Raw genomic sequence first — 13,730 nt, 5'->3', positions numbered from 1 at the left:
CGCCTAGGTCCTATTTTTCCCAGTCTCTGTTTTTTCCTAGCCCTCCTGGTTTTGACCCTTTCCTGTCCCGACGTCGAATCCGCCTGCCTGACCACTCTGCCTGTTCTGGCCTATCGCCTGGTACTGTTTGGACTCTGACCTGGTTTATGAACTCTTGCCTGTCCCTAACCTGCCTTTTGCCTACCCCTTTTGGTATTATAAATATCAGCGCTCAACCATCTGCCTCCTGTGTCTGCATTTGGGTCTCGTCTTGTGCCCTTGAGAATTTCAATAAGTATTTTTCTACGGCTGGCCATGCTTTCCACCTGGCTACCCCTACCCCAGTCAACTGCCCGGCACCCCCCACAGCAACTTGCCCAAGCCTCCCCCATTTCTCCTTCACCCAAGTCCAGATAGCTGATGTTCTGAAAGAGCTGCAAAATCTGGACCCCTACAAATCAGCCGGGCTAGAAAATCTGGACCCTCTCTTTCTAAAAGTATCTGCCGAAATTGTTGCAACTCCTATTACTAGCCTGTTCAACCTCTCTTTCGTATTTTCTGAGATTCCCAAAGATTGGAACGCTGCCGCGATCATCCCCCTCTTCAAAGGTGGAGACACACTAGACCCAAACTCCTACAGACATATACAGTGGGCCAAAAAAGTAATTTGCAAATAAATTCATTAAAAATCCTACAATTTGATTTCCTGGATTTTTTTTTTCTCATTTTGTCTGTCATAGTTGAAGTGTACCTATGATGAAAATTACAGGCCTCTCTCATCTTTTTAAGTGGGAGAACTTGCACAATTGGTGGCTGACTAAATATTTTTTGCCCCACTGTATCTATCCTACCCTGCCTTTCTAAGGTCTTCGAAAGCCAAGTTAACAAACAGATTACCGACCATTTCGAATCCCACCGTACCTTCTAGAGGTCGACATTCCGATTAATCGGGGCCGATTTCAAGTTTACAATCGGAAATCGGTATTTTTGGGCGCCGATTTGCCGATGTTTTTTTATTTTTAGTGTTTTTTTTTTTACTCCTTTATTTAATCTTTATTTAACTAGGCAAGTCAGTTAAGAACACATTCTTATTTTCAATGACGGCCTAGGAACGTTCTGCCTCTGCCTGGGCAGAAGGTCAGATTTTTAACCTTGTCAGCTCGGGGGATCCAATCTTGCAACCTTACAGTTAACTAGTCCAATGCTCTAACACTGATTACATTGCACTCCACGAGGAGCCTGCCTGTGCCGCGAATGCAGTAAGCTAAGGTAAATTGCTAGCTAGCATTAAACTTATCTTATAAAAAACAATCAATCAATGACTGTCATTGCTCCAATATGTACTTAACCATAAACATCAGCACTTTTGAATGCTGGCCTTTCTTAAAATCAATACACAAGTATATATTTTTAAACCTGCATATTTAGCTAAAAGAAATCCAGTTTAGCAGGCAATATTAACCAGGTGAAATTGTGTAATTTCTCTTGTGTTCATTGCACGCAGAGTCAGGGTATATGCAACAGTTTGGGCCGCCTGGCTCTTTGCGAACTAATTTGCCAGAATTTTACGTAATTATGACAACATTGAAGGTTGTGCAATGTAACAGGAATATTTAGACTCATGGATGCCACCCGTTAGATAAAATACTGAACGGAATAAACGTTTTGTTTTCGAGGTGATCGTTTCCGGATTAGTCAAAGGTATATGGTTTAGAGATAAATAGTCAACGCGTTATAATTCCTGTAATAACTTGCAGCTGAACTTGACAGGGGTTCCTTCGTTATTTTACCGTTCATGTCTTCCATAGAGAATGTCTTGATCTACTTCAAATAAGGTCTGTGTTTCGTGCAGGCTTAAACCGCCTCGACGTTTTGATACCCGTGTAAATCTCACTAGGATAAGGTAACGTTTGTCAACATATTTTCATAAATCCACTCTACAAAAAAATGTATCTTTGCTTATATTTAGCCAATATTGATCAGAGTTACCTTGTCCTATGGATATCTACACAGTTATAAAATTGGCAAGGTGGTGTAAGCCTACACGAAACACAGACCTTATTTCAAGTGAATCTAAAAATATCCTATGGAATATATGAAGGAACCGCTTTTCAGATTTTGCTAGAATGTGTCATGGGAATTATGACTCGCACTTTGGTCGTCAATTCTTACCATGCCCATTATTAAAATAGGATTTCCTGCATATAGAAATGACAGTTTTTGTTTTCAACATTCATCACAGGTAACTTAAACTCTATTTTTATTCAAACAGTTGAGAGTATTTGTCTCCTAAGCAGACTCTTCAGTATCATTGTCACTTCAGAGCTGTGTGTGTGTATTTATGTATTATATTAAGTTAAAATAAAAGTGTTCATTGTTCATTCAGTATTGTTGCAGTTGTCATTATTACAAAAATGTGTGTGTGATATATATACAGTATATATATATATATATATATACACTGCTCAAAAAAAGAAAGGGAACACTTAAACAACACAATGTAACTCCAAGTCAATCACACTTCTGTGAAATCAAACTGTCCACTTAGGAAGCAACACTGATTGACAATAAATTTCACATGCTGTTGTGCAAATGGAATAGACAAAAGGTGGAAATGATAGGCAATTAGCAAGACACCCCCAATAGAGCAGTGGTTCTGCAGGTGGTGACCACAGACCACTTCTCAGTTCCTATGCTTCCTGGCTGATGTTTTGGTCACTTTTGAATGCTGGCGGTGCTTTCACTCTAGTGGTAGCATGAGACGGAGTCTACAACCCACACAAGTGGCTCAGGTAGTGCAGCTCATCCAGGATGCCACATCAATGCGAGCTGTGGCAAGAAGGTTTGCTGTGTCTGTCAGCGTAGTGTCCAGAGCATAGCATGGAGGCGCTACCAGGAGACAGGCCAGTACATCAGGAGACGTGGAGGAGGCCGTAGGAGGGCAACAACCCAGCAGCAGGACCGCTACCTCCGCCTTTGTGCAAGGAGGAGCACTGCCAGAGCCCTGCAAAATTACCTCCAGCAGGCCACAAATGTGCATGTGTCAGCATATGGTCTCACAAGGGGTCTGAGGATCTCATATCGGTACCTAATGGCAGTCAGGCTACCTCTGGCAAGCACATGGAGGGCGTCCCTTTGCGCCCCAGTATCTCTACTTGCACATTCATCTTCTGCACATCAATCACTCCAGTGGTTAATTGGTATATTGTAATTACTTCGCCACCATGACCTATTTATTGCCTTATCTCCCTTATTTTACCTCATTTGCACACACTGTATATGGATTTCTTTCTACTGTATTATTGACTGTATGTTTGTATATTCCATGTGTAACTCTGTGTTGTTGTATGTGTCGAACTGCTTTGCTTTATTCTTGGCCAGGTCGCAATTGTAAATGAGAACTTGTTCTCAACTAGCCTACCTGGTTAAATAAAAGTGAAATATATATATATTTTTTTTAAATACATAAGCCTGCATCGTGCACTGAAAGTCCCCTGCAAAAATGCATAAATATTTCAATAGCATGTACTTTAGTCTCCCAGTGAAATTACATGTAGGCATCTAGTAAAGGGGTATTCCATTAATATTTTACTCAGAAGTATGTTTCCGGTCGAGCCAATATAACTCAACACAAAAATATGGATGCACTAATGGATTCCACAAAGCCTTATAGCAGTTGTGGGGATAGTTATTTGTGTCAAACTACCCACATAGGCTATATATTATCCAAGTGTGTAAATAAAATAATAATAATATGTAACTTCCGTAATATGCCACATGCCAGAACTGATGAGACAGGGTATGGTCTCTGCCTAGATATTTCTGGGATGAGGCCAATGACGTGTATATACTGTATAAATCATTGGATGAGACTAGCTACCTTTTGAACAGTCTGACTTTGAACAAAATCCCTTTATCAAACCATCTCAGTATCTTCCTTGATCCAGAGAGATGATCACTAACATGAATGATCTGCAACAGTCATAGCAGACTACATTTAGGAGATACAAATCTCTAGTCATTTGTACAGCTACGCTAATCATCATCACTGCCAAGTTCCATCTGTCAGGGTATGTGTGTGCCATGTATGGCAATGTACCACATTTACCCATCTCAATCATAGACAAGCCGGCAATAGAGAGTCTCTGTTTTGTGCAGCCTTAGATTCAATAGTAGGCTAGTTATGCAATCTTCACTATTCTCGAGACAGTCCGTTCTAGCACGGGAGTCCACTCTAGAGGTTTTAGTCTGAAGGCAAGTCCATTAAAAGGGGTTGCCAGTGCAAACTTATTTTGGTCAGTTATAAATCCATAAGATCAACCTGTTGAGCATCCTGCCTTTAGAGTTTGCCTCAGAAAGCTGTGATCTGTGACAAATGTCTGGCACTTTACCCTCCTCATATGGACATACCAGGCACACACATGCCAGACACAACACACACACAAACACCCTCAGAAACACCCACCCACAGACACACACACAAAGACACACACAGAGACACACACACACACACGGAGACACACACACACAAACACCCTAATGAACTCAGTGCACTACTCACCTTTGTGACCCATCATGACAGCGAGGTGTAGGGGTGTGTTTCCTGAAGAGGATAAATACAATACAGAGTTTAGACTGTGCATTACAGTTAGGTCTGCATACAGACACTCTAATGGCTCAATTTTTGGCTGCCATTAAGGCAGCGCTAGTGTCAAACACACGTTAGCTTGCAATTTCGTCATGTAAAAACTGGCGCACTGGCATTTTCCAGCACTAACGCAATGTTCAGCAATTTACCTGTCTAACATCAGCACGCTTGTGTTCAGATGGGAGGGGTGGAAATAATTGAGGTGTGTTTAAAAACATTATCCAAAGTGCTAATTTTAGGCAGTGCTGGTAGGGATATTTATTCATTATACCCTGATGAAGACAGCTTGTCTGTCGAAACGTTGGTAATTACATTTTTGCATCTGAGCTCCTAGAGTGTGCGGCTCTCCTTTATTTTTAAGGGATATTTAAGACCAAATCAAAAGCTGGTTTTAGCGGTAAGGCAGTTAGTTATGGCATGAATTTTGACAGCGGAAATGCAGCCTATATAGCGGTGGTGCACACTGCCGATATGTGCATGGGACAAGATGTGACATCCCATTTTTATCTATGTATTGTAGGCAGATCTACATTATTTTAGTCATGCTTTGGACGTGCATAAAAACTCCTCCGTGATGTAGGCTACATGTCCATGCACATCATGAGACTAGAGATGAGAACCTCGGTGTAAATCGGTAAACCTCGTATTTAGAAGCTTTTTTCCTGTAACAATGGTTTGTTTTACATTTCATATTTTTTTTAAATCAAACCCCCCATAGGCTACCCTTACCCTAAGCCTACTACAGTTGAAGTCGGAAGTTTACATACACCTTAGCCAAATACATTTACATTTCTCACAATTCCTGACATTTAATCCTAGTAAAAATTCTGTTTTAGGTCAGTTCGGATCACCACTTTATTTTAAGAATGTGAAAAGTCAGAATAATAGTTGAGAGAATGATTTATTTCAACTTTTATTTCTTTCATCACATTCCCAGTGGGTCAGAAGTTTATATACACTCATGTAGTATTTGGTAGCATTGCCTTTAAATTGTTCAACTTGGGTCAAACGTTTCGGGTAGCCTTCCACAGGCTTCCCACAATAAGTTGGGTGAATTTTGGCACATTCCTCCTGATTGAGCGGGTGTAACTGAGTTAGGTTTGTAGGCCTACTTGCTCGCACACGCTTTTTCAGTTCTGCCCACAACATTTCTATAGGATTGAGGTTCAGGGCTTTGTGATGGCCAATCCAATACCTTGACTTTGTTGTCCTTAAGCCATTTTTCCACAACTTTGGAAGTATGCTTGGGGTCATTGTCCATTTGGAAGACCCATTTGCGACCAAGCTTTAACTTCTTGACTGATGTCTTGAGATGTTGCTTCAATATATCCCCATAATTTTACTTTCTCATGATGCCATCTATTTTAGTCCCGTTTCTAGTCCCGTGTAGCTCAGTTGGTAGAGCATGGCGCTTGCAACGCCAGGGTTGTGGGTTCGTTTCCCACGGGGGGCCAGTACAAAAAAAGTATGAATGTATGTACTTGTAAGTCGCTCTGGATAAGAGCGTCTGCTAAATGACTTAAATGTAAAAATGTAAATTTTGTGGAGTGCACCAGTCCCTCCTGCAGCAAAGCATCCCCACAACATGATGCTGCCACCCTCTTGCTTCACGGTTGGGATGGTGTTCTTCGGCTTGCAAGCCTCCCTTTTTCCTCCAAATACAATGATGGTCATTATGGCCAAACAATTCTATTTTTGTTTCATCAGACCAGAGGACATTTCTCCAAAAAGTACGATCTGTGTTCCCATGTGCAGTTGCAAACCGTAGTCTGGCTTTTTTATGGCGGTTTTGGAGCAGTGGCATCTTCCTTGCTGAGCGGCCTTTCAGGTTATGTCGATATAGGACTCGTTTTACTGTGGATATAGATACTTTTGAACCGGTTTCCTCCAGCATCTTCACAAGGTTCTCTGTTGTTGTTCTGGGATTGATTTGATTTCACAGGTACACCTCCAATTGACTCAAATTATGTCAATTAGCCTATCAGAAGCTTCTAAAGCCATGACATTTTTCTGGAATTTTCCAAGCTGTTTAAAGGCACAGTTAACTTAGTGTATGTAAACTTCTGACCCACCGGAATTGTGATACAGTGAATTATACAGTGAAATAATCTGTCTGTAAACAATTGTTGGAAAAATTACTTGTGTCATGCACAAAGTAGATGTATTAACTGACTTGCCAAAACTATAGTTTGTTAACAAGACATTTGTGGAGTGGTTGAAAAACAAGTTTTAATGACTCCAACCTAGGTGTATGTAAACTTCTGACTTCAACTGTATAACGAAGGCTATTTAAAACAAGTTGTTAGAATTTGATTAAAAAACAGTCAGTATCTGGTGTGACCACCATATCCCTCATGCAGCTCAAACACATCTCCTTCGCATAGTTGATCAGGCTGTTGATTGTGGCCTGTGGAATGTTGTCCCACTCCTCTTCAATGGCTGCACGAAGTTTCTGGATATTGGTGGGAACTGGAACATGCTGTCATACACGTCGATCCAGAGCATCCCAAACATGGTCAACGGATGACATGTCTGGTGAATATGCAGGCCATGAAAGAACTGTGCTATTTTCAGCTTCCAGGAATTGTGTACAGATCCGTGCGATATGGGGCCGTGCATAATCATGCTGAAAAAGTAGGTGATGGCAGCGGATGAATGGCATGAAAATGAGCCTCAGAATCTCGTCACGGTATCTCTGTTTGATGCCCTTCTATTTGCTCTGCTCCGGACATTATTATGAGCCATTCTCCCATCAGCAGCCTTCCATGCTGTGCATTCAAATTGCTATCGATAAAATTCAACTGTGTTCGTGGACTGCCGATATCATAACACCAACGCCACCATGGGGCACTCTGTTCACAACGTCGACATCCGCAAACTGCTCGCCCCACACAACGCCATACATTCATTCATGAAGAACACACTACTCCATCATGCCAGTGGCCATCGAAGGTGAGCATTTGCCCACAAAGTCGGTTACAAAGCCAACCTGCAGTCAGGTCAAGACCCTTGTGAGGACGAAGAGCACGCAGATGAGCTTCCCTGAGACGGTTTCTGACAAACCCACAGTTTCATTAGATGTCCAGGTGGCTCGTCTCAGACCATCCCGCGGGTGAAGAGGCCGGAATGTGGAGGTCCTGGGCTGGCATGGTTACACGTGGTCTGCGGTTCTGAGGCTGGTTGGACGTACTGCCAAATTCTCTAAAAGTATGTTGGAGGCTGCTTATGGCAGAGAAATTAACATTCAATTATCTGGAAATGGCTCTGGTGGACATTCCTGCAATCAGCATGCCAATTGCACACTCCCTCAAAATGTGTGATGTCTGTGGCATTATGTTGTGTGACAAAACTACATTTTAGAGTTGCCTTTTAATTGCCCCCAGCACAAGGTGCACCTGTGTAATAATCATGCTGTTGAATCAGCTTATTGATATGCCACACCTGTCAGGTGGATGGATTATCTGGGCAAAGGAGAAATGCTCACTGATAGGGACGTAAACAAATTTGTACACAACATTTGAGAGAAATAATGCACTGCTCAAAAAAATTAGGGGAACACTTAAACAACACAATATAACTCCAAGTCAATCACACTTCTGTGAAATCAAACTATCCACTTAGGAAGCAACACTGATTGACAATACATTTCACATGCTGTTGTGCAAATGGAATAGACAAAAGGTGGAAATTATAGGCAATTAGCAAGACACCCCCAATAAAGGAGTGATTCTGCAGGTGGTGACCACAGACCACTTCTCAGTTCCTATGCTTCCTGGCTGGTGTTTTGGTCACTTTTGAATGCTGGCGGTGCTCTCACTCTAGTGGTAGCATGAGACGGAGTCTACAACCCACACAAGTGGCTCAGGTTGTGCAGCTCATCCAGGATGGCACATCAATGCGAGCTGTGGCAAGAAGGTTTGCTGCCTCTGTCAGCGTAGTGTCCAGAGCATGGAGGCGCTACCAGGAGACAGGCCAGTACATCCGGAGACGTGGAGGAGGCCGTAGGAGGGCAACAACCCAGCAGCAGGACCGCTACCTCCGCCTTTGTGCTAGGAGTAGCACTGCCAGAGCCCTGCAAAATGACCTCCAGCAGGCCACAAATGTGCATGTGTCAGCATATGGTCTCACAAGGGCTCTGAGGATCTCATCTCGGTACCTAATGGCAGTCAGGCTACCTCTGGCGAGCACATGGAGGGCTGTGCGGCCCCACAAAGAAATGCCACCCCACACCATGACTGACCCACCTCCAAACTGGTCATGCTGGAGGATGTTGCAGGCAGCAGAACGTTCTCCACGGCGTCTCCAGACTCTGTCACGTCTGGCACATGTGCTCATGTGCTCAGTGTGAACCTGCTTTCATCTGTGAAGAGCACAGGGCGCCAGTGGCGAATTTGCCAATCTTGGTGTTCTCTGGCAAATGCCAAACGTCCTGCACGGTGTTGGGCTGTAAGCACAACCCCCACCTGTGGACGTCGGGCCCTCATACCACCCTCATGGAGTCTGTTTCTGACCGTTTGAGCAGACACATGCACATTTGTGGCCTGCTGGAGGTAATTTTGCAGGGCTCTGGCAGTGCACCTCCTTGCACAAAGGTGGAGGTAGCGGTCCTGCTGCTAGGTTGTTGCCCTCCTACGGCCTCCTCCACATCTCCTGATGTACTGGCCTGTCTCCTGGTAGCGCCTCCATGCTCTGGACACTACGCTGACAGACACAGCAAACCTTCTTGCCACAGCTCGCATTGATGTGCCATCCTGGATGAACTGCACTACCTGAGCCACTTGTGTGGGTTGTAGACTCCGTCTCATGCTACCACTAGAGTGAGAGTACCGCCAGCATTCAAAAGTGACCAAAACATCAGCCAGGAAGCATAGGAACTGAGAAGTGGTCTGTGGTCACCACCTGCAGAATCACTCCTTTATTGGGGGTGTCTTGCTAATTGCCTATAATTTCCACCTTTTGTCTATTCCATTTGCACAACAGCAGGTGAAATGTATTGTCAATCAGTGTTGCTTCCTAAGTGTACAGTTTGATTTCACAGAAGTGTGATTGACTTGGAGTTACATTGTGTTGTTTAAGTGTTCCCTTTATTTTTTTGAGCAGTGTATTTTTGTGCATATAGAACATTTCAGGGATCTTTTATGTTAACTCATAAAACAAGGGACCAACACTTTACATGTTGCGTTTTATATTTGAATATGTTTCTTACTTATTTTTTCTCTGATTGAAAAGTTCTGTTACCGAAATCTTTCATGTGTTAAGGAAAAACATTCCTGATTCCCTCAGCCCTCACTCTCTTTATGTGACACTTATGCATCGCATGCACGTGACCAATAAGGCCTGACCTATAGCATATCATAATGACATCAATAACAAACTCTAAACAGAGTAAAACATGTGAAATGTGAAAAATGGTGCCGATAGATAGGGCAGCCGAGCTTCTAGTTCCTAGGCAACTTTGCAGTATTTCGTTTTTTTTACGTGTTATTTCTTACATTATTAGGACAGACATTTTTTGTGTTATTACATATAGCCGGGAAGAACTTTTGGATATCAGAGCGCCGGTAACTCACAAGCATTACCAGCATTACGACCAGGAATAAAGCTTTCCTGAATTGGATCCCTTGTTCCCCAGGGCAATTGAACTTATTACAGAGGCTGACCCAAAACATCGCCGGCGGAGAAGAGGTACTTGGAGGCGCGCACACCACCCACCGCTTCCGAGTATATTACTCTCTAGTGTTCAATCTCTGGATAATAAAGTTGATGAGCTGAGGGTGAGAATTTCCTTCCAGAGAGACATCCGGGGTTGTAACATACTCTGTTTCACGGAAACATGGCTCTCTCTGGATATACTGTCTGAGTCCATACAGCCAGTTGGGTTCTAAGTTCATTGCGCAAAAAGGAATACATATCTCTCCGGGAAGAAGGGTGGTGGTGTATGTTTCATGATTAACTACTCATGGTGTGATTGGGATAACATACAGGAACTCAAGTCCTTTTGTTCACCCGACCTAGAACACCTCACAATCAAATGCCGACCGCATTACCTCCCAAGAGAATTCTCTTCAGTTATAGTCACAGCCGTGTATATTCCCCCTCAAGCCGATACCACGACGGCCCTCAAAGAACTTCAAGGGACTTTATTAAAACTGGAAATCACCTATCCTAAGGCCGCATTTATTGTAGCTGGGGATTTTAACAAAGCAAATTTAAGAAAACACTACCGAAGTTCTATCAACATATTGACTGCAGTTCTCACGCTGCTAAATCACTCGACCACTGCTACACTAACTTCCGGGATGCCTACAAGGCCCTCCCCCGCCTTCCCTTTGGCAAATCTGATCACGACTCCATCTTTCTCCTCCCTCCCTATAGGCAGAAACTCAAACAGGAAGTGCACGTGCTAAGGACTATTCAGCGCTGGTTTGACCAATCAGAATCCACGCTTCAAGATTGTTTTGATCACGCGGACTGGGATATGTTCCGGGTAGCCGGAATAACATTGACGAATATACTGAAACGATGACTGAGTTTATCAGGAAGTGTATAGGAGATGTTGTACCCGCTGTGACTATTAAAACCTACCCTAACCAGAAACCGTGGATAGATGGCAGCATTCACTCAAAACTGAAAGCGTGAACCACCGCATTTAACCATGGCAAGGTTACTGGGAATATGGCAGAATACAAACAGTGTAGTTATTCCCTCCGTAAGACATTCAGACAGGAAAAACTTCAGTATAGAGACTAAGTTGAGTCGCAATTCAATGGCTCAGACACAAGACTAATGTGGCAGGGTCTACAGACAATTACGGACTACAAAAGGAAAACCAGCCACGTCGTGCACACCGATGTCTTGCTTCCAAACAAGCTAAACACCTTCTTCGCCCGCTTTGAGGATAACACAATGCAACTGACGCGGCCCGCTACCAAGGACTATGGCCTCTCCTTCTCCGTAGCCGACGTGAGTAAGACATTTAAGCTTGTTAACCCTCACAAGCCTGCCGGCCCAGATGGCATCCTTAGCCATGTCCTCAGAGCATGCGCAGACCAGCTGGCTGGTGTGTTTACGGACATATTCAATCTCTCCCTACCCCAGTCTGCTGTCCCCACATGCTTCAAGATGGCCACCATTGTTCCTGTACCCAAGAAAGCAAAGGTAACTGAACTAAGTGACTATCTCCCCATAGCACTCACTTCTGTCATCATCAATTGCTTTGAGAGACTAGTCAAGGATCATATCACCTCTACCGTACCTGACACCTTAGACCCACTTCAATTTGCTTACCGCCTCAATAGATCCACAGACGATGCAATCGCCATCGCACTGCACACTGCCGTATCCCATCTGGACAAGAGAAATACCTATGTAAGAATGCTGTTCATTGACTATAGCTCAGCATTCAACACCATAGTACCCTCCAAGCTCATCATTAAGTTCGAAGCCCTGGGTCTGAACCCCGCCCTGTGCAACTGGGTCCTGGACTTCCTGACGGCCACCCCCAGGTGGTGAAGGTAGGAAACAACACCTCCACTTCACTGATCCTCAAGACTGGTGCCCTTGCTCAGCCCCCTCCTGTACTCCCTGTTCACCAATGACTGCCTGGCCACGCACGCCTCCAACTCAATCATCAAGTTTGCAGACAACACAACAGGCTTAGGGTTGATTACCAACAATGACGAGACAGCCTACAGGAAGGATGTGAGGTCTCTGGGAGTGTGGTGCCAGGAACGTCAACAAAACAAAGGAGATGATAGTTGACTTCAGGAAACAGGAAGCAGGGAGCAGTCCCCTATCCACATTGACAGGACCACAGTGGAGAAGTTGGAAAACTTCAAGTTCCTCTGTGTACACATCACTGACAAACTGGTCCACCTAAGAAGGCTAAAGAAATTTGGCTTGGCACCTAAAACCGTCACAAGCTTTTACAGATGCACAATTGAGAGCATCCTGTTGGGCTGTATCACCGCCAGGTAAGGAAACTGCACCGCCCGCAACCGCAGGGCTCTTCAGAGGGTGGTGCGGTCTGCCCAACGCATCACCGGGGGAAATTACCTGCCCTCCAGGACACCTACAGCACCTGATGTCAAAGGAAGGCCAAAAAGATCATCAAGGATGACAACAACCAACCGAGCCACTGCCTGTTCACCCCGCTATCATCCAGAAGGCGAGGTCAGTACAGGTGCGTCAAAGCTGGGACCAAGAGACTGAAAAACAGCTTCTATCTCACAGCCATCAGACTGTTAAATAGCCATCACTACTACATTAGAGGCTGCTGCCTATATTCATATACTTGAAATCACTGGCCACTTTAATAAATGGAATACTAGTCCTTTTAATAATGTTTACATATTTTGCATTACTCGTCTCATATGTACAGTGGCTCGCGAAAGTATTCACACCCTTGGCATTTTTCCTATTTTGTTGCCTTACAACCTGGAAATAAAATTTATTTTTGGGAAGTTTGTATCATTTGATCTACACAACATGCCTACCACTTTGAAGATGCAAAATTATTTTTATTGTAAAACAAACAAGAAATAAGACAAAAAAACAGAAAACTTGAGCGTGCATAACTATTCAACCCCCCCCCCCCCCCCCTCTCCCTAAACATGATCAATAGGGGGAGCTTTTTGAGCTGTGTGTCATTTCTTCACTGTTCACTCACACAGTACCTGGCCTCTCTGCTGCCTATCAGCTATTCCTATTTGTTCTGGTGGGTTAATATTCAAAATTGATGCAGCTTTGAATGCTTTTATGTGTGGTATGATTGTTAGCCTATTGCAGATCTGGACAAACTATCCAACAAGCACTATTGTCACAATGAATGGTGGATGGAGGGCAGGGTGAACCGTTCGACTGGTAGACTATACTGACCTGTGGTATAGTTTAGCAATAAGGTCAGAGGGGGTGTGGTATATGGCCAATATACCACTGCTAAAGGTTGTTCTTAGGCACAATGCCATGTGGACTGCCTGGATACAGCCATTAGTCGTGATATATTGGCAACATCACTGCACTCTATACTCTTCTGTAAACTGATCATCTACGTATGCCATCGCAAGACCCACTGATTGATACTTATTTATAAAACCCTCTTAGG

The 13,730-nt window shown here is 43.8% G+C and overlaps 1 protein-coding gene across 1 annotated transcript in view; it reads right to left on the bottom strand.

Moving 5' to 3' along the window:
- Positions 1 to 13,730, bottom strand: part of LOC129810909 (ankyrin repeat domain-containing protein 13C) — a 92,779-nt gene that overhangs the window by 77,012 nt on the left and 2,037 nt on the right. The window contains exon 2 of the mRNA XM_055861900.1: positions 4,541 to 4,582. Within this exon, the coding sequence (XP_055717875.1) occupies positions 4,541 to 4,582 (42 nt within the window). The remainder of the gene's footprint in view (positions 1 to 4,540; positions 4,583 to 13,730) is intronic.

Source organism: Salvelinus fontinalis, chromosome 14, assembly GCF_029448725.1.
Source record: "Salvelinus fontinalis isolate EN_2023a chromosome 14, ASM2944872v1, whole genome shotgun sequence".
NCBI lineage: Eukaryota > Metazoa > Chordata > Actinopteri > Salmoniformes > Salmonidae > Salvelinus > Salvelinus fontinalis.
This window is presented reverse-complemented; position numbering and strand designations above follow the sequence as displayed.